This window comes from Crocodylus porosus, unplaced genomic scaffold, assembly GCF_001723895.1.
Source record: "Crocodylus porosus isolate Cpor-Errol unplaced genomic scaffold, CroPor_comp1, whole genome shotgun sequence".
Lineage (NCBI taxonomy): Eukaryota > Metazoa > Chordata > Crocodylia > Crocodylidae > Crocodylus > Crocodylus porosus.
This window is the reverse complement of record NW_017728951.1, coordinates 57,564,619-57,591,214: the sequence shown is the minus strand read 5'-3', so window position 1 is coordinate 57,591,214 and position 26,596 is coordinate 57,564,619. Positions and strand designations below refer to the sequence as shown.

Below are 26,596 nucleotides of genomic sequence, written 5' to 3'. Positions count from 1 at the left end.
TGGAACCCTGAGAGGGACATGGAGAGCCAGTAGGAGACCCTTGCAAAGAGTAAGCCCCACAGAGGGAACTTAGAGCAAAGACTGCTGACCCGCATGGCTCAGAACTGTTTGTTTAAACGCTGAGCTGGCAGAGCCCAGCAGAGTTTTGTACCGTAATATCCCTAATAGAGGGGGATAATAGATTTTGAGGTACCGTAAAGCACATAACAGTGGCACAAGCCAAAAATGGTGTCACAGATGGACCTAATGTGCTAAAGGGAATCATGGCAACCTCAACTAGAGGCTCAGAGAGAGCCACCAAAGAGGGACTGACCTCACGAAGGTCAATTTGCTTTGCTCTTGGCTAAAAGCAGCCGGAACAATAACCCAGGCCAAAAGTACCTGTTTTGTTTTCTTGTTTTCCTGTCTTTTTTTTTTTTTTTGATTGGAACCAAGGTCACATTGAAAGACCAACTGGCTGACCAGAACCCGGTGGAATGGGCGAGGGTGTAGGGGTGACTGAGCCCTCAGGAATGTAGGACCTTTGCAGGACGACGGTGAGACTACTAATGGGACTACTCGTACAGGTACTGAACCAACTCCTTTAACATCAAGTCATGGCAGGTGACTGTGGGTGTGTAGATCTCCAATTAGAAATGGTCCCACCCTAGTCTATCGGCAGGAGGTGTCCTACAGGTTTGCAAGTGACCGAGGTACTTGACAGTGGTGCATTGGCCAGGAATTCAGCAACTGTCTCCCAAGAGGGATCAAAATGGAGCACCAACCGGTGTTGACAAGGCCAGAATCCTTGCAACAGACCATGAGCCTGATGGCACAGGTGCTGCAGCAGCAGCAGCAGCAGCAGCAGCAGCAGCAGCAGCAGCAGCAGCAGCAGCAAGCGGCAAGGCAGATGGCTATAAAGGAGCACCTGATTCAGCAACAGGTTTGGGCCCAAAGGGGCCTGTTGGACATTAGGTTGCCCAAGATGACTAAAGAGGATGATCCAGAGCCCTTTTTAGACATTTTTGAAAGGGCAGCCATAGCGTCTGGATTGGAAAAGTCGAGATGGGCTGGACAATTAGGAGTCCTCTTGATTGGATAGGCCCAAGCGGTTTATAGGGCCATGACCCGGTTAGACGCCCAGGATTATGATAAGGTGAAAGATGAGATATTGCAAAGGCTTAATATAATCCCAGAAAGACACTGGCAGGTGTTTAGAAGGAGGAAGCGAAAGGAAGAAAAAGTACCCCGACTTCTGTGGCAAAGCCTTATAGATCTTATGAATAAATGGCTTAAACCCGAAGTCAAATACAAAGAAGAAATTTGTGACCAAATACTGTTGGAACAGTTTAGAGCTGATTTGAAGGAAGACACCCAGAGATGGGTAATATGCCATTGCCCCAAGTCTTTCTGAGAACCCCTGCAATTGGCAGAAGACTTTGATGTGGCACAAGGAGAAATGTGGTGGGATCAAGGTACAAGAGGGACAGGAGGAGGTTATGGGCAGGACGCAGACTGAAAAGATGAAAGAGAGAATAAAGGAAATAAGAAAGTGTCGCAGGGAAGATACGGGGGATAGACCCCGAGGTGCCAAGGGGGAACCCTGAGACCCAGAACATAACAGGGAAGGCGAGGAAAGAGGAAAAGAAATGGAGACTCCCTTACCTGCAGCTGATGCTGCAGTGAGACCGGAAATGGTGGCGGGACCCACATGGCTGATTAGCCATGTCTTTTTGAAACTGCAGCCAGCTGCAGGGAGGAGTGAATGGAGCCAGTGCAGGAAGATAAAAGGCAGTTTGGATGAAGAAGAGGGAGGAAGATCAGGAGCAGAGTCACCAGGAGAGGTGTCTTTGGAACCCCGATTAGGGGTGAGAAGGGTCCGGATGACCTTCCACGAGGCAGGAGGCTGCATCAGAGACTGCCAGAAGAAGGAAGCCGACAGCAGTATGGCAGATGCCCCTCTTCCCGGCGAAGGAGTCGAGGAAGAAGATCCAAGGGTTCAGAACAAAGAAGATGACAGCAGGGAGGGCCCTGAAGACAGGGTGATGGAAGTCAAGTCAGCAACCCAGGTGGGATCGGCATAGGAATGGAAAAGCTCCAGAAGTAAACCCAGATGGGGATCAGAGAGCCTAAGCAGCGGGAGGGGCTGCAGGAAACAAGCTTCTACTGGCTAGAGCTGCCCGGCGAGGGACAGAGTGGGCTGAACTTGAGGGACCAGCAGTAGTCCAGTTTGGCACTCAGGGGTTGATAACCACCCAACATATAACCCGGGACAGGGTTAGTTGGGGAATTTTCAGGGCTAGGGTAGCCCATTTTGTGTGAGGTCAGGAATTTTACTGGCAGTGTTTTCCTTTGGTTTCTTTCTATTTCTCACTTTTGGAGGGGTAGGAGGGAAGGCCGCAGTGGGCCTTAGAGTTGGCTCAATCCAAGGTCAGGTTAGGTCGTATACATCTGTACCATAGTACAGTACCCACTACATCAAGAGGTAAAGATCAGGCTGAGAGACTTCAGCAACTCGTCAAGGCTGGGTATCAGGGCGAGGTGTAGGGGAGGTTGGAGCCTCGCAGAAGACTGCCGTCCAGAGATCCCAGACTCCAGATAAGCCCCAGTAGTTGAATCCCACCACTGAAGGAACAAAGTCATGGCAGGCAGGATTGGGGTGGAGGCTACCCCGGGGCGGGACATTCGTGCGGTACAACGACAGGGATAGAGTAACGAGCAGTCCTACACAACCTAAGCCAGGCGGCACGGGACTGGATGTTCAAAGCCCGACTGGTGCAGAAAGGAAGTCCAGTGGGGCTGGTCTGTTTCACCTGTGGAAGAAGGGGTCATATAGCCCAAAACCGTTCCCGGGGTTTACGGACAATACCAGGACCAAGAGAAACCGTGACAGAATCCGTGGATCATCGAACAGGGCTAAGGGAAGCACAAGATGCGGAACTGATGGATTGTGGTGTAGGGGACAGTTCAACAGATATGGTACAACCCCTACCTGAGGTGACTGTGTGGGTGAAAGGCCGGCTGGTTCAGGCCGTGGTTGATACAGGAGGAACCCAATCTCTGGTTCGCCCATCCTTGATTGCCTGGAAACGAGTCCTGAGACATGCTGGCGTGCAGATGGTCTGCCTCCAAAGACAAAAGGCATACTATGAACGCCGTTTATTGCATGTGCAGGTGAATGGGGTCAGCAGAAGAATCCTGGTGGTATTGGAGCAAAAGATTTTGTATCCTATGACATTGGGTAGAGATTGGCCAGAAATTTTTGAAGTTTTAGCATTGCTCTATAGTGCTGAGGGCGCTAGAGGACTAGTCGGGGCAGGTACAGGGACAGAAGAGGAACTGGATAGAAGCACTGGTCAGTAGCAGTCAATTCTGTGAGGCCCAGGAGAGTGATGAAGAACTGCGGGCCTTCAGGGAAACCGAACAAGAGAGAATCGACCAGCAGGTAACGCACCCTGAACAAAATAACCTGGTGCCACGGTATGAGATGTGTAAGCGTTTATTATATAGGATTAAGAGGGGTAAAGCCAAAGGGGAAGAGGTGCACAGTTAATCATACCCAGACCTTACAGAGAACCACTTCTGTGCTTAGCTCATAGGAATCCCTTGGGGTGACATCTAGGCAAAAATAAGACCAAAGCCCACCTAGCTAGATGGTGTTTTTGGCCCCACATGTATGAGGCAGTGGAAGGATTCTGTTGAGTCTATGAAATATGTCAGAAAGTGAGCACTTATAAGCCCCCCAAGGTGCCATTGCAGCCGATGCCGGTGGTTAGAGAGCCTTTTTCTAGGGTGGCTTTAGACATAGTAGGCCCCTTACCTCAGAGTGTGGTGGGGCACCAGTTTGTTTTAGTGCTAGTAGATTATGCGACCAGGTTTCTGGAGGCTATCCCGTTGCAAGCCGTGACAGGGCCGAGGGTTGCAGAAGAACTAATGATATGGGTAGCAAAACTTGGTATCCCTAGGAAGATTATTACTGGCCAGGGGTCTAATTTTATGTCCCTAGTACTGGGTTCCATGTGAAAAGTGTTACAGATCCATCATTTAAGGACGGCAGTGTACCACCCCCAAACAAATGGTCTGGTAGAACATTTTAACGGTACCCTTAAAGGGCTGTTGTGCCAATGTGCCCAGGTAGAGCCAAGAAAGTGGAACCTGCTGGTGCCCCCTTTGCTGTTTGCGATTAGGGATGCCCTGTAAGCATCGCTGGGGTATTAGCCATTTGAGTTAACCTATGGACACAGACCCAGGAGTTTGTTAGATGTAGTGAGAGAGAGGTGGGAGACAGACCCTAACACAGGAAGAGGGGCGTCAGAGTATGTGCGGGATTTAAAAGAGCGCCTCCAGTTGGCAAGGGAAGTGGCACAGAAGAACTTGAAGAAGGCACAAAGCAAACAAAAGGAGAGATATGATATGCACGTTAAGGAGAGGGAGTTAAAAGTGGGGCAAAAGGTGCTGGTGCTGTTGCCTAGTTCAACAAGTAAGTTGTTGACATGTTAGCAAGGCCCTTTTACGGTACTAAGAAGAATGGGACCTGTAGATTACGAGATATTACACCGAGGGGCCAAGAGAGAAAAACAGGTGTACCACATAAATCTTCTTAAAGAGTGGCACGAGCCTGAGGGACTATTGATTTCTCCTGACCCCAAGCCGGAGGAGTTTGGGCACCAGGTTATGGACAATCCTGGAGACCCTGGAGACTGTGATAGGGTCCCCGTGGGGAGGCAATTGGAGGTAGGACAGCAGAAACAGCTGCAAGGTTTAATCAAAGAGTTTGAAAATGTCTTCACGGACAGTCCAGGGAAAGCTGCAGGGGTTAAACACAAAACTGTGACCCAAGAGGGTCATGTAGTACGAGGGAAATGGCAGAGGATCCCGTACCATAGGTATCAACCTATTAAGGAGGAGCTGGAAAAGATGTTAACTCAGGGGATTATCACACCATCATGCAACCCATGGCATAGCCCATTAGTAGCTGTTACAAAACCGGATGGGAGTCTGTGGATAAGTGTAGATTTTCACAAGCTAAATGCCCTGACACAATTTGACGTGTTCCCCATGCCACAGGTGAGCTAATTAGTAGAGCGTATAGGTCAGGCAAAGTTTATATCAATGCTAGTTTTATCCAAAGGCTATTGGCAAGTGCATTTGAGAAAGGAAGACCAACCCAAGACTGTCTTCGGTACACCATGGGGTCTTTTTGAATTTAAAAGAATGCCATTTGGGCTTAATGGGGCGGCAGCCACTTTTCAGATGCTGATAGATTGGGTACTCGCTCCACATCAAGGTTACGCCTCAGCGTATATTGATGATACCGTAATTTACAGAGAATCATGGGAACAACATCTAAGGGCTTTAAGGGCCATCTTACTCAAGTTCAGCAAACAGGACTGACAGCAAACCCAAAGAAGTGCATGCTGGGAAAGAGGGAAACCAAATATTTAGGATTTTTAGTGGGGCAAGGACGAGCGAGACCCCTCGCTGACAAAATGAAAGCTATTAGAGAATATCACGCTCCTACAATGAAGAAGCAAATGGGGGTCTTCTTAGGGCTTGCAAGTTACTACCAAAGATTTATACCCAAGTTTGATGATATAGCAACCCCTTTTGTCGAGACTATTAAGGGCAGAAAGTCATATGACATTGAATGAAACGCGGGTCGATGGAAAGCCTTTAAGCCTTTGAAGACCTTAAGCAGGCCTTGTGCCAAGAGGTAATTCTCCATAACCCCAATTTCGTGCTACCCTTCACTCTGCAGACCGAAGCTTCGGCGTTCGCACTAGGAGCAGTTTTATCTCAGGATGTTGATGGAGTGGAGCGGCCAGTAGCCTACACTAGTCGGAAACTGAATGAACACAAGAAAAGGTATTCCGCTGTGGAACGTGAATGTCTCACTATCTGTTGGGGGGTGGACTATTTTTGTTATTTCCTGTTGGGCAGCGAATTTAAATTGATAACTGACCATGCCCCTTTGAGATAGTTAAACACCGCAAAAACAGATAATGTCTGCATAATGAGGTGGGCATTGGCTCTCCAACCTTTTCAATTCTGCATTGCATACAGTCCAGGAAAGGTGAATTCAGTGGTGGACTTCCTATCACATTGTGATGAAGACGGCCCGAATGAGGGGAAAAGGAGAGAGGAACAAAAAGGCAGCAAATCAAATGGCAACATAGAAAGGCAAGAAGGTGAAGCGCCTTGCAGCATCTTGAGGGGCAGGATGTGAGAGAAAGAGAGAGTCACAGGGCTCCAAAGCCCAAGGGCTAAACAAAGGCTCAGTGACCCCAGGTCCACAGCTCCAAAGAGCCCGGCAGAAATCTCCCCTATCCAAGTGTTTCTGGAGGGGAGGGGCAGTGAACTCAGTGTTGAATTCAGTGGGATTACATAATGAGATTTTTATGACTAAATCATCACATGAACAAAGTAACTCTTATGACTAAAGGAATCAGGATTACATAATCAGGATTATATTTGGTACCAAATATTTTAAGAAAACAGAATTCTCTAGAATGTCTTACTTATGTGCCCCCACATCTTGGGGAAAAATCAATTTTAAATTATTTTTTGCTGGTATGAGAAGCAGTGGAGTATACAACCATTCAGGTTCTGTTGTTTATAAGCATATATTATCCTTATGCTGTAATGTGCATTGAGCCATGGAGCAGCTCTGTAATCTACATTTCAAAACATTATTTTCTAAAGGTTAACATGCACTTTTATACTGAGGCTGTAAGTCCTAAGTATGATTTAATGTTATTTTATAAACTATTGAATACTGACAGTACCTTGCTGAACAAAGGCTCCATACACAATCCAAATGGCACTGTGAAGAGTGGAGGAAGCAGAAGGACTAGACAGTGAAGAATTCTGTGCTTTTACTGCCTGGATTCGGTTCAACACAAATATCAAGACACCAACTATAGGGATGGCAGCAGCAATGCAGGCCCATACCGCAAAATCAAAAGGAGCAAAGAGAGAGAAGATGTTGATTTTCTCTTCAGGCTTCTTGATTAGAATTCCCACAGAATAATCCATGTACCGCTTACTGAAATCAATAACACTTTCCCGTTCCGGTGTTATGGTGATGGCTGAGATGGCTAGATCAGCTCTCTGTAACAGAAATGCAACCAGTCAGACTTGCAGAGTGGCTCTAAAGTATACATAATTATGAATTCTGTACACCTGACCATAAGAGTTCCAAAATAGCCAATGGCTTATGTTCGTAACTCATTCTTTCTCTAATCTTATTTTAAATTGAAATTTGGATGAATATCTATGTCCCTACAACCTTAATCTTTCCTTCTCAAATGCTCTCTCTCCCATTCCTATCTACTTATCAAGAGCACCATGAAAGCAGTATCAACATACCCTAAGCATTGTAACACTTCGGATTTTTTTGTGTATGTTGAGTCTTTACTGTTACCCATATGTAATATTTGAGTTTCTCATACACATAAAACATTTGCACAAAGCAGTAATATATATCAGGAAACTATGACTTAAAACCTTAAAAACTGCAACAAGGTCTCAAATCAAGCCCTGCAATGTTTGAACTCATTATTTAAATAGAATTCATGTTGAAAGTGGCTTTTTCATAGTTTCATAGTGCGTAGGGTCAGAAGGGACCTAAACAGATCATAAAGTCTGACCCCCTGCCCCGGGCAGGAACGAGGTCTGGGGTCATAATACCCCAGCCAAATATCTGTCCAGCCTCCTCTTGAAGATGCCCACAGTAGGAGAGAGCACCACCTCCCTTGGAAGTCCGTTCCAGAGCCTGGCAGCCCTAACTGTAAAGTAATGTCTCCTGATGTACAGCCTGAACCTTCTCTCTAACAATTTGTGGCCATTATTCCTAGTAAACATGGTGGTGCCTGAGGGAACAGAGCCTCACCCATTTTCTGCTGGTCCCCCCCTGGTGAGTTTGTAAACAGCCACCAGATCCCCTCTCAGCTGTCTTCTGTGGAGGCTGAATAGATTCAGGCCCTTTAGCCTCTCTTCTTAGGGCCTAACCCGTTGCCCCTTGACCATGCGAGTGGCCCTCCTCTGGACCCTCTCAATGGTAGCCACATCCCTCATGAAGTGCAGCACCCAAAGCTGAATACAATACTCCAACTGTGGCCTGACCAGTGCCTCAGAGGGGAAGGATCACCCTCCTGGACCTGCTTGTGATGCATCTGTAGATGTACGACAAGGCACACGTAGTCTTACTGACTGCTTTCTCTCATTGGCAGTTCATATTCATCCTGGAGTCAGCAGTGACTCCAAGATCCCTTTCTGCCGCTGTGTTGACAAGAAGGGTGTTCCCCAGTTTATAGGTATGATGCTGGTTCCTTCTCCCTAGATGCAGTACTTTGCACTTGTCTGCATTGAATTCCATCCTATTTTTATCCATCCACCTCTGTAACCTGCCTAGATCTAGCTGGATTCTGTCCCTCCTCTCCAGTGTGCCCACCTCACCCCACACCTTGGTGTTGTCAGCAAATTTGGACAGCATGCTTTCCACACCCACATCCAGATTGCTGATAAAGATGTTGAACAGTACAGGCCCCAGGACCAAGCCCTGGGGGACTCCACTGCCCACATCCCTCCAGGTAAAAAATGACCTGCCCACCATGACTCTCTGGGTGCGACCATCTAGCCAATTGCCACCCATCTGACTGTGTAGGCATCGATGCCGCAGTCACCTAGTTTTTTTAAGAGGCTGTGGTGGGAAATAGTGTCAAAGGCCTTCTTAAATTCCAGGAAGATGATATCGACCTCAATGCCCTCGTCCAGCGACTTTGTGACCTGATCATAAAAGGAAACCAGGTTCGTTAGGCAGGATCTGCCCTAGCTGAAACCATATTGGTTACCCCTGAGCATTATGTCCCCTGCTGGGCCCTTGCAGATGTGCTCCTAGATAATTTTCTCAAAATTAATCAAAATTTTTATTGTTTTTAAACGGATAGAAAATAAAAATTATAACTGTTATCAGTAATTGTCCTTTTATTTTTATAATAAAATTCCTAAAGGTATTGTAGAGATACAATTAGCAACTGTTATTGAATTTCATTCAAACAGTCAACCAGCTTGAATGAAGCTGGTTTGAACAAAAATAAGAAGCAACTGAAACCAGTCCATCAAACCCACAAAGAATAAAAGCAGCTTTCTTTTACATTATAAAAAAGCACACTCATGCTTGTACTCATGTTGTCTCTGCATGGTTCCTGTTTCTGAACTTCTTTGAAAAAGGAAAGGGGTGCAGTGCTGGGTCCAAGCCCACTGACATGAGTGGTGAGAACAGTAGCAGAACACTATATGATAGCTCAGAAAAAAGCAAACTTCAAGAGAACTCGAACCACATTTTCAAATAATGAAATTCAGAAAAGCAGGCATAAATTGTGAGAACTTCTGCATATTTATCTAATATTAAAGAGTTGAAAATGTTGTGATGCTGTATATGTGAACATGTCTACCTATACTGATAATTTACAACTGTGCTGATCTTTTGTTTTGCTCTAATTTTAATTTCAAACATCCTCTTCGCACTAATAACAGATAATGAGAAACCTATTACTTTTAATAAAGAATGCATGACAGGAGAGCAACCTCTTTTGCAAAGGGCAACACCATTCGATATTATTTCCTTTGATTCACCTTGTGCTATTTTAATAATGTTCGTCCCATGTTAGAAGGTAAGAACATCAACAAAACACTTTCCAATTTAAGCTCTCTTGGAGATTTGCACCAGCTACTCAGTTAATTTAATGCTGTTCTATTAACATACTCCAGATTTGCAATATGACTAAGAAAATAATATGGTCGTCTTATTGTTATGTGACTAAATCATCTTGAGACTAGTTTCCCTTTCTCCTTCAAGCCATTTCTTTCCAATGCATCATTATTTATAACTTCTTTCTTTGTGGTCAAACAACTGATCTTTATAAAATGGTACTGTTATAAAGAAAGCAAAGTCTAATAGAAACCATGTTGCAGAAACTTTTTTAGTTTAGTTTGTTACACCGGTATAGCAGAAAATATTTTATTTAGAATGGAAGTGGTATATACATTTTGATATCTAATTTCCGTATAAGAACATACATTCCATTCTTACACATGAAAAACTTACCTTTACGTGTTGAGAACATGCTTTTGTAAACAAAATAATACACTTTATACTATAGCCCTTATTTTAAAAGACAGGACTAAAAGCACAGAGTTTAGATCTAGATGTAACAACCCAAGAAAGAGGTGACACTGTTATTAGAAATTTAGTTCCAATTCACGGTCTGTATTTTGCAAGGAGGGCTTCAACAACCTTTTTTAAAAAAAAAAATTAAGTCCCTTTTCTATTCCCAGAGACCTCAGATTCTTATGCTGCTGCTACTCTATGTACCTTATTGATGAGTTCTCCAATCATGCCATTCCAAGAGCTGTTTGGCAGCTGTTGTCCATATTTGCCATCAGGAGCTTGATAAATCTCATACTTGAAGCCCAGATTCTTGGCGAGTGCATCCAGTACATCAATGGAAAATCCTTTATAACGCTTTGGTTGCCCCAGTATATTCTCTGCTACCATCACAAAAGGCTCTTCCTGAGAAGAAAGCAATGTCTTTAAAATAATTATTTTATTGCTTTATCATTATGACTAGTTTTATGAAGGCTGGTGCCTTAAATGACTTTTCTTTTTGAACTGAACAAAACACACTTCAGTAACTATGGGAAAGAGAATCCTGTGATGTGGGGATGTTTTAGTCTGATGCAAGCTGTGTGTTCTTTGGTCAAAGGCATGATAACCCTGCTGCTTTTAGAGCCATTGTTAGCCATATCAGCAAAGTAGCGCAGATGTCCTCTATGGATGGAGCTTCTCACCTCCTCTGTGGAGGGAAGAAGATATGACCACACCCATTACCAGCCAGAGGGAATAAAAATAAGAACATATGAAAAGTTGCCCTAAAGATCTATACATTTTCCCATGTCTCTCTAATGCACTTTGATAAAGGAGAAGAAATACATAGGCCATAACTTAAGAAACTTACATCCTTTAAACTGCACACTATAGGAACTTTCAGCCAACAGATAAATAATTGCTATGGGCAAAAGTTTCAGTTTGGAAGCAAAAATATCACTATGTGGTCACCCTGTTGAGCACATTAAGTAGCCATAAAGTAAGCATTCCCTTAGCAGGTATGTTTTAGTAGCTTAGCAGTGCTACAATTAAATGAAACAAGCCATTTCCTTCTGGAAATATATTCAAATCAGATTTGCTTGTAATTTAGCATTTAGCTAACTGGAACTCTTAGAATCATAGAAAAGTAGGGTTGGAAGACGCCTCATGAGGTCATCTAGTGAAGCCCCCTGCTCATGAGTAGTCCCTGACTAAACCATCCCAGCCAAGTGCCCATCCAACCAGCTCTTGCAAACTTCCAAGGATTAAGAGTCCAGTTTCTCCAAGTAGGCTGTTCTAATAGTTAACCACCCTCAGAGTCAAAAAGGTTCTCCTAATCTCCAGATTAAATTTACCCTGTTGCAGCTTGAGGCCATTGCTCCTAGTCCTGTCCTCTACAGCCGCAGAGAAAAACCATCTACATCCTTTCTGCAACTCTCCTTCAGGTATCTGAAGATTTATCAAAACCCTCCTTGGTCTTCTTTTCTCCTCTTGCTCTTTCAGCTTCCCCCCCCTCCCCACACACACACACAAGTTTCACTTCCCAGGCCCCTAATCATTCTTATTACTCTGTGATGGACTCTTTCCAAGCTGTCCATATCCTTCTGAAAGTGTGGGGTCCAAAACTGAATACAATACTCCAAGCAAGGCCTTACCAGTGGAAGAAATCAGTTCCCTTGATTTGCAAGTGATGCTCCTACTAATGCAACCCAGTATGCTGTTGGCTTTTTTTGCAACAAGAGCATATAGCTGGTTCATATTCATCTTACAGTCCTCTGTAACCTCCAGGTCCCGCTTTGAAGTACTGCAACCCAGCCAAGTCATTCCCCAGTCTGCTTTTGTGCATGCAATTATTCCATCCCAAGTGCAGGACTTCACACTTATCCTTGTCGAGTCTCATCTGACTGATGGTGGCTTTTTCTGTAGCCTATCTACATGATTCTGGATTCTAGCCCTACCCTCCAACATATCTGCAACTCTACCCAACTTGGTGTCATTTGCAAATTTGCTAAGTGCAGACATGGTTCTTTGGGTGAATCCGATATCATTTATTAGACCAACTAAAATAGTTGGAAAATTCTTCTTTGCAAGCTTTTGGGTAAAAACACCCTTCATCAGGCTGAGGAAGCATCTTCATTGGTCAGATGCTTCCTCAGCCTGATGAAGAGTTTTTGTACCTGAAAGCTTGCAAAGAAGAATTTTTCCAACTATTTTAGTTGGTCTAATAAAAGATACCGGATTTACCTTAAAAACCTTGTCTGCCTATGCCCTTAGACCAACACAGCTACAACCCGAAATTTAGTAAGCGTGCACTCAACTGCACCATCTAAATAGCTTATAGAGAGTGGGCCCCCGTCAACACATACAGACTTTTCCAGGGAAGCCCAGACACCCTTCCAAAACACATGCTTTAGCTCAACGGAAAGTTATGGCCTTGATGGAAGAATCACTTCATGAAATGCCATGACATCTGCTGTACAGAAGTTGGAATTAGGTCATCAAACTGGTCTTTTTGGACTTTAAACCTATGAGCCTATGGGGTGGAACCTCAGCCTGGTTTTCTGCACAAGATAATTTTTATCCTAAAAAGACTATTCAAAATAAGCACTATATCTCAATAACCATTACTCTAAATCACAGCTGTCCAACTGTGAGTCTGTAAGGTGCATCCAGTCTAAGGGGGTTAACATGTTGACTGTGTCTCCCACCTGGCTATACTCCCTACATTGCTTCTGTGGCTGTGGCTGATAGGGTCTCTGTGCATGGGAGGAGTCATGCTATTCTTGCACCAGGCATCCTTGGAAGCCCACACAGCATGGAGCTTGCATAGCATGTGGTCCAGGACCTATGAACAGTGTGGCCTGCAGCCCCCAACCACACATAAGATGAACACAGCCTTGCTTCAATTCAAAGACTGTCCATAAATTAATAACAGCAAAATAAAAGGGCACTGTGCATCTTCCTTGTTTATGCAACTGGTCAGACTTAGTAGATGACGTAGATTTAAAAGAGGTAAGGGAAAACGTTGAGGGAACGTTCTGTCACATCATTTTGCTTTTGAATATTTTGTTTCCTGAACTCAAATAGGATCATACCAAGACAGTCACCACTTTCAGTGTCAGTCCTTGTAAATCAGTGCCCAGACGTCGCTCTTGTAGGCTGCCATTCATTCCTTTTTCAGAGTCCCATGTTGCCAACTAAAACAGAAATAACACAGAAGATATGGAATGAATAATAGGTGCAAACATTTCTAAGTTACCTAAAACACTTAAGAGATGTTTTATAGCTGAATATGCAGAAGGATAGTGGGGAGACAATGAGATATTTTACTCCTCAATAGCGTTGTAATAATAACAAGTAAGGAGATCAATAAATGGACATTTTCACTTAACGTTTCTTCTTCAGTGCTTGTCACAATAACCCTGCTTTGTTATCTGTAATACTTGCCATATGACTTCACTTAAATCACTTGATCTAACTTTTCTCTTTGGCACAATCCTCAAGATTATCTATGTTCCCACCACCCCACCTCTCCTTTGTTGATCCCATCTCTCCCATTTCCTGCTGCTTATCAAAAACCAGATTTCTTCTTCTGCTGCACAACCCTGCAGCTCAAAGATGAGAATAACCCTGTGGTTCATAGTTGTGTGAAAAACCTTGAAATTGTTATTATCATGTGCAATGCACTCTCCTTCTATCTGCATGGAAAAGATTCTTAGATCTTTTTGCAATCTTGTTTTAAGAGCTATTTTCTTTCCTTGTCCTATTCCTCCTCTTCTGTCTCCAAAAAAGACTATCAAATCCTTTTCTCTTGAGCATCAAGGCCACTGAAGATCAAACATCCCATAATCCCTGAAACATATGGTTTGATGCACCCTGTTTAAACTCAGCCCTGCAATACTCATTGTCTCTAAATACACTATTTTTCAGTTAAATATGTTGCATTAAACTGAATGGCATTGAGTTTTCTGACAGAAAGCTTAATGCAGAAGTCATTCTCCAAAGGCCTATTAGTTCTTCACAATAAATATGCTCCCCAAAGTCAGTAGCTCCTTTTCACTTAGAATAGAAAATCAAGAAATTATTTGTTCTTAGTGGGTAATACATGATACAGAGGTCCAAATCACTTATAATTGTTGTCAGTTCTTCCTCTTAAAGATTAATAATGTGCTGTGGTATATAAAATATACCCCTTAAAATTATAAATGGTCCAAAGACCTATGAGCTGTGATTTCTTCCTACTCATAGTTAATCCTTAGCATGGACAGATCCAGGATTTGGTGTGGGGAATGGTGCAGGAGGAGTCACTCGCACTGCAGAGTTGGCAGGACCCCCCACTTCCAATCTCCTGTCCCCTGAACTGGTAGGAACACCCATTGCAGCAACCTGTGGGGACTTTTTTTTTACATCTTCAAAGCACATAAGAGTCCCTACCTTCCCCTCCATGCTCAGAGGCACTTCTCCTCCCCTCCCCTTTCACCCTTCACTTCCTATTGCAGGGGCATGGAAGCTTCAAAACCACTCCTGCCCATTCCAGCTGAGGTATGTGTGGGCTGGGAACAGCAACAGCTGTAGCTAGGTTGACCACCCATCCACCTGTAGGCTGGCAGAGTTCCAGCCTGCAAGGGGCTGCTTGGGGCTGCTGGGAGAAGAATGCAAGGGGCACCACATGCATGCATGAATATGGTGGACAATATAGCCAGGCAGTATGGAGAACAGTTCCCTGCAGGTAAGTCTTTTGGGGAGGGGAAAGATTGAGGCCTCCACAGTGAAGGGAAAAGTAAGGCAAGGGATGAGGGCACTGCTCAGCAAGGGCAGCGCATGAGGCCTGGGGCTGGGGTGGGGGCAGCTCCCTACCGTTGCATGCACCCCATGAGGGAACATGAGATGTATGTGGCCCCCAGATTTGTACACAGGGTGGAGTTGGATGTGGGCTGCCTGAAGGAAGCTGGGGGCTTCTTGCCCTGCTGCCGTGCTCCGAGGAGCCTCTTGCTGGCTACACTGCCATGGCAAGGCACCCCCAGGCATCTGGCAGCAGTCGGGGGGAGGTGTGCGGCAGCATGGAGTTGTGTCCCTTGCTGCTGTTGGGTGGGCAGGGGACATGCAGCTGGTGCAGGGGTCCTGGAGGAAAGGAAACAGGACAGGGAACCCTGAGTCCATAGTAGGCAGCCCATATCCACTCCTGCTCCATTACACTCTGCTCTAGCTGTACAGCTTGTGTAGGCAGGGAGGAGGTAGGGAGGCGGACATATGTCCCACCTTTCCATTTTGAAAAGGTGGTCACCCTAGCTGTAGCAGGAAAATGGGAAGGGGAGTGAGTTCGCCCACCGTTCCTGGTCCCCCAGGCATAGGGGGGGGAACCCCTTGCCCATCATCTCTCTTGCCTTCACTGTTCCCAGTTGAGCCAACCCAAAGACCTGCTTTAAAGCTTTATCCCACCCCAAACCAAGGGAAAGCAGAAGCAGCAGGAAGGGAAGGGTAGAGAAGGGATGGAAAGGGGACATGCTTGAGCAAAAAGGGGAAGGAGAGGGATTCTTATGCGCTTTGGAGACTTTAAAAATGTCTTCAGAGGCTCCCAGGCTGGATCCAATCTAAAAGGAGGGTTGCGGCCCCTCTGGATCCAACCCTAACCCTTAGGATAAGTAGCCAAAATCTTCCTGAGAAAGAACATAATATGGTGATAATGTCACTGGTTAAACTTTAATTTAACAGTGGCTATACACAACCAACTAACAAGAACAAATTTACACTTTTGTCTGCTCAACAATAGGCTGATGATTAGAAGTGAAACAAGGGAGTACTCAACTGTAATAGTGATCACATAGCGCCATGTCAGGTGAATGCTTTGTTTGTCATACTGTTGCAAATGGACAGTTGAGTTAGTGTGGGCATCAGAAAAAGGTTCATGTCCTCTGAAAATGGGAATAGTGTAAGAAAGGTGACACCTGATGTACTTTAAGAATTCCAAGTGCTAACGGCTGCATAGGTATAAGTACTATTTGCCTTCCTAAGGACATTCCCAAAATCCACAGTAAGCCATATCTGAAGCTTCTCAACCTGAGATATAATTTTGGAAATGCTCCCTTGGGATATGCTAGCCTTTGCAGTAACCCCCCTGAGCAAAGAAAGCTACAGTTAGTGAAATTTAGAAGAAAATTTAGCTTTTCCATTTAAAGTAATATATTTATTCATAAAAGATGTCAATATTTTACTCATTTTTGTTAACATTCCATGAAAAAAATCAGATTCTCATCTTCCATCAATTGGCATATCTCAGTTTATTTAAAGGAAGTTAGGTGACTTTGCATTAGTTAAGGATATGGCTGCAAATTTTTTAGAAAAGGATAGTGAAACATACTTTCTTATTACCCCGTTTAATTGTTAAATTAAGAATTCCTTGCCCCATCTATACAAGGATTTTTTCATGAGGCTTTTGAATATAGCAACCTATTTCAATTTTAAATCTATTCCATGCCATACCTGTTATGCTCGGAACTTTCAAATAGGACCAGGAAATATACCACACAAATATAAATCTACGTTTTTGCTTCGGTTTAAAAACAGGAGTGCTGGCAGAGAGGGCTTTGGTTCCTCATATATGAGACAGATGAGGCTGATGAACAAGGGAATATATCAAAAACATTTTTGTGTTTTTCTTTATATCACTTCTGCCTGCAACTGCACAATTTTGTATGCAGAAGTACATTTTCCAGTCTATAAAAAGTAAATGATGTAGATGAGGTTGATAAATGGAACATGAGGAAAACCTTTCACCAAAAGGGATTTTTACTCTGAATCTTTGTGCTTCAGACCATCTCATTTTTCAAAAGTGTGTCAATTTTGACTTCCATTTGTTCTTGTGGACAGATTTTTTTTTTTTTATAGGATCAATTAATTTATAGATACAAACACTAATTCTTGACAGCTGACCTGTCAAGATCAGTGCCTGAAAAATTAATTTCCAGCACTGTTAAACAAAACAAGTGCTGCTTCTGTTTGATAAGACTGTTACAGCTTTCATTCTTCATGGAAATGTATTATGTTCCTACCAGCACTGTGAAGGCAAAGGTTAGAGCACAATCATCCGTTGATAGGAAATATATAGCTTCTAATTCTGATTATGACAAACAACTACTTGCAAGACCAGCCACTTATAGAATACATTTCATAAACCACTGGTCTCTATAAAATATAATTGCTGAAGCAACCCAGAGTATTTTTGATTCTCCAGTTACTGAATTGGGGGGTTTAGGCTTCCTGAAAGCACATTCAAGCAAGCTTTTCACTTTAAACGTTGTAACTAGGCTCTCTTTTGTCTTATAATTCTCTGCATAAAAAAAGTCAAATCTAAAGCCTAAGCTAGGAAAACAACTATAATTCTTGATGAAACGCTACTTTCTTTGAAAATTCTGGCTGACCATCTTTGACCTGAACAACAGAAAAAAGTTTAGAGAGAAACTAAGAACTGTAACATGATTCAGAGCCCATAAAAACAACCCATAGCCATAAATGTACATTTCACCATACTATAGAAAAACAACTACTATTTGGCTACTAATCTGGTAATACCACATCACAAAAGGTATCATTGTATGAGGTGTTGGAAGCATCTTGTGCACATTTTCTGACAGGGAAGTGAAATAAATATGAAGCACTCAATGCGTTGCAGTTTAGGGCTCCCATCAGTAAGTCGGAACCTATCATCTACCAATGGGAGTTCAAGTCATAAAAGTCAGTCAGGATTGGTCCCTCACTTACATAATTAGCCCAGCTACATCAATGTATCTGATAATGATTTCACACCATAAAGTATCTAGAGTAACTACACAGATATCAATGTAGAATTGATGAGAATAAGAACAGAACCCAAAAAACTGAGACAGTTGTTAAAAATATATATCTCTGTATAGCTTGTTTGTATTAAAAGATTATAAGTATTGCTACCCTGGTTTCACCTGAGCAGTTAGTCCACGTTTCAGGAGAAAGTAAAATGATAAAATCAGTTATATTTGCAGTACAGGCGTTTTATTTATAAAGAAGTATAAATCCTGTTTTCTTGCCCATAGCTCCATGCTTCTGAGTCTTAAGTTGCACCCAAAACTCCAGAAATCTCTTGGGAGCATCTCTGCATCTTTGGAGAAAGCCAGCTTCAGTGTGGTCCCCAGGCTGAGACTGCCAATTCCTGAGGCATGCAGGATCAGGCCCCTGATGCCCTGGTGTGTCTGCCTGGGGCAACTGGAGAGTATGGGCAGTTCTGTCCTGGTCATGCCCTTCTGCCTTAAAGCTAATATATAATTAGCTGCAAAATAGGGGCACGAAAAGCATACCACCTATGTTGCAGCCACAAATTTTGGGCATTTGAGGCATGACAAGGGGCATGGAGATCTGTCCACTTAGCCTTTGTGTCACTATGAATATGTTTTATGGTGGCACAAAGCTGATGTCTGTGTACACCCTATTCCTATGCCTGTTCCTGTGGTGTTTCCTGCTTCTTTCTCACATGCGCATACTGCTACTAAAACAATAACCAGCAAAAACAGCCTGCCCTTTTGCAAACACAATTTAAATTCCTGAACAGCACTACATGTGCTATTGCTGTAGGCATTCCATGAATCCAGGAGTCTCCTGGATTGCCATTACAACTATATCTTTCATAGATTCATAGATGTTAGGGTTGGAAGGGACCTCAATAGATCATCGAGTCCGACCCCCTGCATAGACAGGAAAGTGTGCTGGGTTCAGATGACCCCAGCAAGATGCCCATACAACCTCCTCTTGAAGTCCCCCAGGGTAGGGGAGAGCACCACCTCCCTTGGGAGCCCATTCCAGACCTTGGCCACTCTAACTGTGAAGAAGTTCCTCCTAATGTCCAATCTAAATCTGCTCTGCTAGCTTATGACCATTATTTTTTGTGACCCCCAGGGGCGCCTTGGTGAGTAGAGCCTCACCAATTCCCTTCTGTGCCTCCCATGATGAATTTATAGGCAGCCACAAGGTCGCCTCTCAACCTTCTCTTGCAGAGGCTGAAAAGGTCCAGGTGCCTTAGTCTCTCCTCGTAGGGCTTGGCCTGCAAGCCATTAACCATAAGAGTGGCCCTTCTCTGTACCCTCTCCAAGTTATCCACATCCCTCTTGAAGTGTGGCGCCCAAAACTGCATGCAGTATTCCAACTGTGCTCTGACCAGTGCCCGATTAAGAGGAAGTATCCCCTCTTTGGTTCTGTTTGTCATGCATCTCCTGATGCATGATAAAGTGCAGTTAGCTTTTCTGATGACTTTGTCACACTGATGACTCATATTCATCTTGTTTGAAGTGGCGACACATCCATTAGTGGTTTCTATTCTTTCAGCTGCCTGATTCCAGAAAGATGTGTAAAGGTTCATTACAACTACTTTAAATGAAGGGCAGTAGTTACAGCACTTGATTTCTGCATAACAGCATGGTAAGTGTAACACTATAGGTGTCTATGGTAACAAGAGTTGGACAGGAAACTGATTTTGTGTCCTATGAAAAATTTTGATATTTTAAAATATTTCCCATTCTATACTGGCATGTGACTGAGACCTTACAAGGTTTTTTACAAAAACCATGATAAAAACTCAACCAGGATTAGCCAATACCCTGATAGTTAGAGCAAACACTGAGAAAACTGTGTTCAAGTTCCTGGTTAGAGTTACATAGAGTGCAGGGACTTAACCTGAATCTAACACGCAAGGCTCATCTCCTCATCTCCTTCAGTCTCTTCTTATGATGCTACTTTGAATAAATAATCAAATAGTCAGTACAGCAGATATTTGATTTTAGTTCTCCTACCTCTCAAGTTACTGCCTAACAGTGGGTTACAATCAATCTCTTTCCGGTCCAATATACAGGAAGGAAAATTGACCAGTTCTCATCTAATAAAGACAGCTCGGAAATTGGCATTAGCATAAAAAGTGAATATTTATGCTCCTAAACTAATGACTGTCTGATAAGATTAAGAATATTTTTGTTCATTTTATCTGATTCCACAAAATGGTTTCTTGTGTCTTCCTTCAAAGTGTCTCATCTCTCATAATCATCCCACTGATTTAATTCTACATGCTATTCCTATGTTACAATGTAATCCTACCTGCTTACTGTATATTGTTATAAGAGAGTTACTTTTAGATATTTATTAGATATTGATTTTATTCTATAGAATCATTGAAGTGGCGATGAGCAGATTCCAGTTTAACCCACGGTACAGCCTGGATTGTGGGGAGCCAGTCACGGAGAAGCGGCAGCAGTGTTTGTAGCTGTCCAGCTCTGGTGCAGATCCCCACTAGCTGGAAGCTGCACCCATGCTACAGCCATGGAGCAAGCAGCTGGGGAGAAACAGTGGCAGCAGCGGGAACATAGTTCCAAGATGTCTGGCCCCAGAACACCTCCCATCTGGCTGGAAGCTGTTCTCATGCCCCAGCCAGACAGCTGGGGGATAAAAAAAAGTGGTAGCAGCCCCCATCTGCCTGGCCCTGGACACAGGAAAAGCCCCTTCACTGCTGATACGCCAAAGCCACCTGAAACACACTGGACTGGAGCTGGGCTGTTCTGACCCATGGCTTGAAACAGTTGCCAGTAGGCTGATGCAAAGTGGCAATTATTTGCATCGGATTCCGCTGATTTGGAGGACAGTGATTTGATTCGGAGATTCGAATCATTGTCCTGATTTGATATGGCCAAATCAGTTCCAAAAGATTTGGCACTGTTTCAGAGATTCAGCCATAGACTAAACAGGCAGCTGACACAGCTACGTCCAGCTGGTAAGCCTGTTGGAGTTGGAGGAGGCAGAAGGAAAGGGGTGTGGGAAAGGGAGGGATTGCAGATGGGACAAGTTGCCCGAACGGGGTGAGGGGTGCGTTACTTGGGAAGGTGGGGACCGGATGCGGGCATGACAGTGCTTGGAGCTGGGGCTGTCCCCTGCTGCCACTTGCCCGGCTGGGGCAGGGGAGGGGCGGGATGTGGGTGCAGCTTGCTCTGGGTGGAAGGGGGCAAGCAGAAGCAGGGCATAGTCCCCACTCCCAGCACTGCTGCACCCGCTTCCTGTGGCTTTCCATGCCGGCTGGCAAGCAGTGGTAGGGCATATCCCCTACTCCCAGTGTTGCTGCACTCGTATCTGCACTGGGAGTGGGGGGCTTTGCCCTGCTGCCACTTGCCAGCTGGTGCAGGCCAACACAGGATGCAGGTGCAGCAGCACTGGGAGTGAGGGCTACACCCTGCTGCTGTTTGCTCCTTTCTGCCTGGAGCAAGCTGCACCTGCATTGCGCCCCCCCCCCGCACTGACTGGGGAAGCAGCAGCAGGGTATAGGCTTCACTCCCAGTGCTGCCACACCCACATCAGTGCTGGGAGCAGTGACTATGCGCTGTTGCCGCTTGCCAGCTGGCACAGGAGAAGGGGTGCAGGATGCAAGCGTGGCAGTGCTGGGAGTGGGGACTCTGTGCTGACACTACTTGCCAGCCAGCATGGGGTGGGGTGTGGGATGCAGGCACAGCAGCACTAGGAGCAGGACTCTGCTCTGCTGCTGCTTGCCAGGTGGCATGGTTAGACACAAGATACAGGTGCGGAAGCACTGGGAACAGGGGCTATGCCCTGCCACTGCTTGCCCACCTCTGCCCAGAGAGAGCCACACCTGCATCCTGCCCTTCCACCCCTCTGGCTGAGCAAGCAGCAGCAGGGCAGAACCCCTGTACTTAGTGCTGCTGTGCTCACATCTTGTGCCCCACCCTCTCTTGGAGTAATGTGCCCCCCACCCCAGCTGCGCAGCTTGTCCCAGCCGCAGCCGCAATCCCTCCCTCCCCCCTCCCCAACCCCAACAGAATTACCGGTTTAGTCTATGGCCAAATCACCAAATCTTTTCCAGATTGATTCAGATACTTCAAATCAATTCAGAGCTTTTAGTTTGATTTGAATTTGGAGATTCATTCCCCTCTGAATCAAATCAGCTACCAAAGCTTCACACAGCCCTAGCTGCCAGCCCCTGGAGTACAATAGCGTCACACAATTCTAGTGGAAATCTGTGTTATATACTTAATCTTCTAGTATTTACCTCCATTTTTGACTCTGGAAAATATTCCTCCCTTTCTATTCTTTCTCCCTATGGAACTGAACATGCAGTACTTACGGGAGAGTAGGGTATTTTTTCCCCAATTTATAAAATAACATAAAGGAAAGACAAATTGTTCTTTATGAAATGGATAATTAGCTCTACCAAAAATGCATTAAACATAGACAATATTATTAAAAAAGCATAAATGTTCATTTACATAATGATGTACATCCAATGATTTTAATTTACAAGGAAATGTATTTAAAAGCCACTTAAAAACATCTCTCTCTCCCTCTGGTTTTTTTATATACATACAGCAAATTTTGTAAGCCAAATGCCAGCAGCCTACATTCAGCTAATTAGCACGGAATGTACAAACATAGAAAATATATAGTTAATGTTACAATGTCATAGTTCTAGAACATTATACCAGATAATTAAGTATTTGTTGTGTTGATAACAATATGCCTTGCCAGCTCTTCATTATTCTTCCTAAAAGGTACTGGCAAGCTTGATAGATGCAGATACTTACCTTTCCCATCCCCCCCCCTTTTCTAAGTGTGATGACTGTAGGTGTTGTAGGGCTTGTTGTCACTGCCCTGAGCTCATTTCCCTATAGGCGATGACAGGGTGGACCTCGACTTCAGATCACCTGGTTTGCTAGGAAGCTGGTCTTATGTTTCTCTCCTGCCATGACTTATGATATTATATTGCTAGGAGGCAATGCCCAATGTGATCCTACCAGGTCTCAATCCCTGTTTTCTTCTGTGGGGCTCCAATCTGCCCTTTACCCCAACCTAGCCTCTTCAGATGGCATTCATAGTTCTCTGCAGCTAGATCTTGATGCTGCCTGTATGTTTATTGTTCTGCCCTCAGCCACCAGGTTGATTGTTGGCTTTAGTTAAGCACATACCCTTCCAAAAGGAAGCAAAACTTGACTGCTTTCAGTCTCTTTGTTGGACTCAGTCCATGCCCCTTCACCTGGGGTCAGGCTCTCATGTCCAAATAACAAACAGAAAAATACCCAACCCAGTTAATCCAGTCACTGCTCAACACAGGCCTATCCTGGTTTACTTGTGAGCCTTCACAGTCCCAGTGGGATCTTTCCCACATGCAGTGAGGCTCTAACCTGAAAACAGAAATTCTTCTTGCCTTTCTGCCAGATCCTGAGCCATCACAATGCTCCAGAGATTATCAGAAGCCTTATGTGGGCAGACCTCTGCCTGCCTCCTTCTCTGGGTCACACCTGCAGCATTTCTCAGGGTTCGCAAGACTTGCCTGTCAAGATGCTCAGCCACACCTCTCTGCAACTTGCAGGGAATTGACCCCTTCTGACTCCTTCCAGGGCCAGAAATACCTCTGAGTAGCCTCCCCCCTCCAATCCGGAGTGAGATGAAGTGTGGCGATTGCTTCTCTTCCCTTCTGGTCTTGAGCTGCAGCCCTGCCAGCCAGCCATGTTGTCAGTGTTGCTTGCTTTCACTTTGCCTGTCTGTCACTGCCGGCTGCTTTTCTTCTCCTGACCTCCCCTGCCCAGTACGTAAGCACCTCAGGGCTTTTGTTTCTTCTCTCTCACTCTTTCACACTAAGTCTTTGTCTTTCATTTTCTATTTTCTCTAAAACACTGTTAATGCTATTTTCCAGCCTTTAGAAATATTCTAGAAGTCTTGATCTTAGAAGCCACTCTTAGAAGGCACTTAGGTGCCTGCTCCTACAAGAGCAGAAACTGCCTGGGGAGAGCCCAAAGAACCAGACAGGAGCCCAGGTCCAGGTTGCCATGGCAACCAGCTGATGAGGCAATTAGCCTGCACCTGCACCTGCACCTGGTCAGCTGGCCAGAAGGGGCAGGGCCCTGGGCCCATATAAACCCCAGCACAGGGACTAGGGAGTTCAGTTCTCTGCTGGCAGTCAAGGGTGAAGAAGCCTTCCTAGAGTGAGTGAAGGGAAGAGGCCTGACTAAGTTCTCTTCCTAGTAATGTAAAGGGGCAGAGCACACCTTCTGCAGTTTGTGTTATATTATAGCCCAGGGGCTTATGTTTGGCTGTTGTTTTATAAGACTGGTAGTTTGGATGAGGCTATTGGGGGAAGGAGATGGCCTCACTGGGGGCCCACGGCAGTGTGGGGACCCCGGTGCCAGTGGGGATGTGGCATGTTGGGGCACAGAGAGAGAGGCAGAGCTGCGGAGAGCCTAGCGCTGAGGGGCCCAGAGACAGCGCTGCGGAGAGCCCAGCGCCAAGGGGCCAAGTCATAGTAAGGCCTGGGAGAGACAACAGCAATACCATCTGCAAGGCTTGGGGCATGATAAAGGGGTGGTTTGGAGCTACGCATATAGCCCACAAGCCCACAGGGTTCAGGGAAGTCTATCAGCACTATGTCTGACTGGGCATCAAGGCAGCCTCCCTACCTTACATTTACATCAAGACGTGGTGGGTAAGAAAAGAGGATGCCCATCAGGCCAAATTTGCAGAGTCAAGGGGCCTTAAGAGATCACCGCCATCCTTGGGGACCCCACCCCATGACAGGCACAAATCACTTTTCTTCACGTCTGAGCATTCTTCAGGTCAGGTTGGGACCCAGAACTATTACAGCACAAAGACATTTCTACAGTTCCACCAACCTAAGAAAGATGGTACTTCATTGTGATAGGAAACACTTTGGAAATGTAGACAGTGTTAATGTGAATACCTCTGGAAAGCAGACATGACCCTTACAGTAAACTGAAGGATATGGAAAACAGTCATATCTTTCAATTTACCAATGCCCAAACGTAGGCCAAAGACTAGAAATTTAAGCCAAAAAAAATGGCTATCCATGTGGACAACTTAAAACTGTGGGTTTTATTCCCTTAGTATCTCCCTCTGCCACTGCAATTTCATAATTCACTATGTCTGATGTAAATAAGTTTTAAAAATAGAAGTAAGGAGACCCTATATGTTGGTACTTTGGAACTAATATGAAAGATAGCCTTTGAAATAAGGGAGCATTTAAGAGAGGTGGTTATAGCAATATTGTGCACGGTTGCCGCAAATGTATCTCATGGGAAAAAATCAACATTATATATTCATTAACTCTTTTCTAAACAATACTCACCTCACATTCTTTAGTTGCTATGGTGATTACCCTGCTGATTCTACTCTTAAAGCAAAATTCAGAATTCAATCTCATTAAAAAAATAGAGCTGATAATTCAATAATGCCAGCAATCTCTGTGTGAAAAATACATTAAGATAGGGGGCATTTTTTGGTTTCTCTTTTGTCCCCAGTAACTCAGAGAATTTCACAGTCCTGTGGGGTTTTCAGGGAAACCCAAATTTTCCCCATTCAGTTTTAGCAGGGAAGATCTGATAAAATGTGGTAATTCATTGCTGAGTGAGGAAGGGAGTTTAAAGAGCAGTATGGAAAATGCAGGAAAACACAAAAAGATTCAAACATAAGAAATTATGTATCATAAATTTAGTCATGGAAGAAGCAGCCATCTCAGTGCTGTTTCACCAAAGCTGCTAAATCATAACCCTCTGAACTATTGCTTATCATTGTAAATGGTGTCAACCTGCTTCCCAGGTCAGATTTTAATGGAGGCCGGACCAAATCCTCCTGTGGCAGGCAGGCTCCTTTACCTCAGTTGCAGCCAAAAGCAGCAGTGCAGGGCTGCAACACTTCTTGCTGTGCTGGGAACTCTCAGGGGTGGGTAGGGAGAGAGTGGAAAAACACCCCTTCTGCCAGGTGGGCCCAGCTGGGCTGCCACCACGATCCTAGATGGGAAGCTGTGGGTGCTCCTTTTTCATTGTAGCAAAACCCTCAGTTTTTCTTTTTCTTTTTAATTGCATTCCCTCCCCTTCCCCAACCATTTCTGACTTTTTATCTCCCACTCTATTCCCTGTAGATAAGTATAAGTAAGCTAAGATGTAGGATAAGCTTTAAACATTTTTATTTTGGTAGCAAGTTTTTGGTTTTGTATCCATTGTTTTATATTGTATTATTATCATTTTTGTATTGATTTTTTTTTTGTTTCATATGGATATTGTATGGTTTAGGCCTGTGTTTGTAAGTGAACCAAAGTCATGTCAAGTTTCCATTTTATGTGTCAAGTCTCCATCTTGCATCCTCTGCCCAGGCATCCCTTGTGTGTCACAACTGTATGAGTCACGTATTCCTCCCATGTAAATTGGTTCTCCAATGAATGAGTGGGATTGGGATTGGGAATGATTGAAATACAATGGTAGCAGGCCTCTACTGAATGGCCTGTAACAACTGGGTCATCACCTCGCATTGATTCATCCAGGAAACACGGACCTCATCCAGGAACAGAGACAAGACCAGCATTCAAAAAACCAAAGACCCTGCAGAACCAGCAACTCTCACCATTACAGAGACTCAGAACTGCACATCCCTGCATGGAGCACACATGCT

The 26,596-nt window shown here is 44.5% G+C and overlaps 1 protein-coding gene across 2 annotated transcripts in view; it reads right to left on the bottom strand.

Annotated features, from left to right (window-relative positions):
• Positions 1–26,596, bottom strand: part of GRID1 (glutamate ionotropic receptor delta type subunit 1) — a 1,072,773-nt gene that overhangs the window by 103,794 nt on the left and 942,383 nt on the right. Inside the window, exons 9-11 of one of the 2 annotated variants that reach the window (XM_019555843.1) lie at positions 13,234–13,323; positions 10,355–10,552; positions 6,765–7,089 (exon numbers count right to left, since the gene is read on the bottom strand). In XM_019555843.1, the coding sequence (XP_019411388.1) occupies positions 6,765–7,089; positions 10,355–10,552; positions 13,234–13,323 (613 nt within the window). Of the gene's footprint in view, positions 1–6,764; positions 7,090–10,354; positions 10,553–13,221; positions 13,324–26,596 lie in introns of both variants that reach the window. The other variant, XM_019555842.1, reaches the window with a different exon arrangement.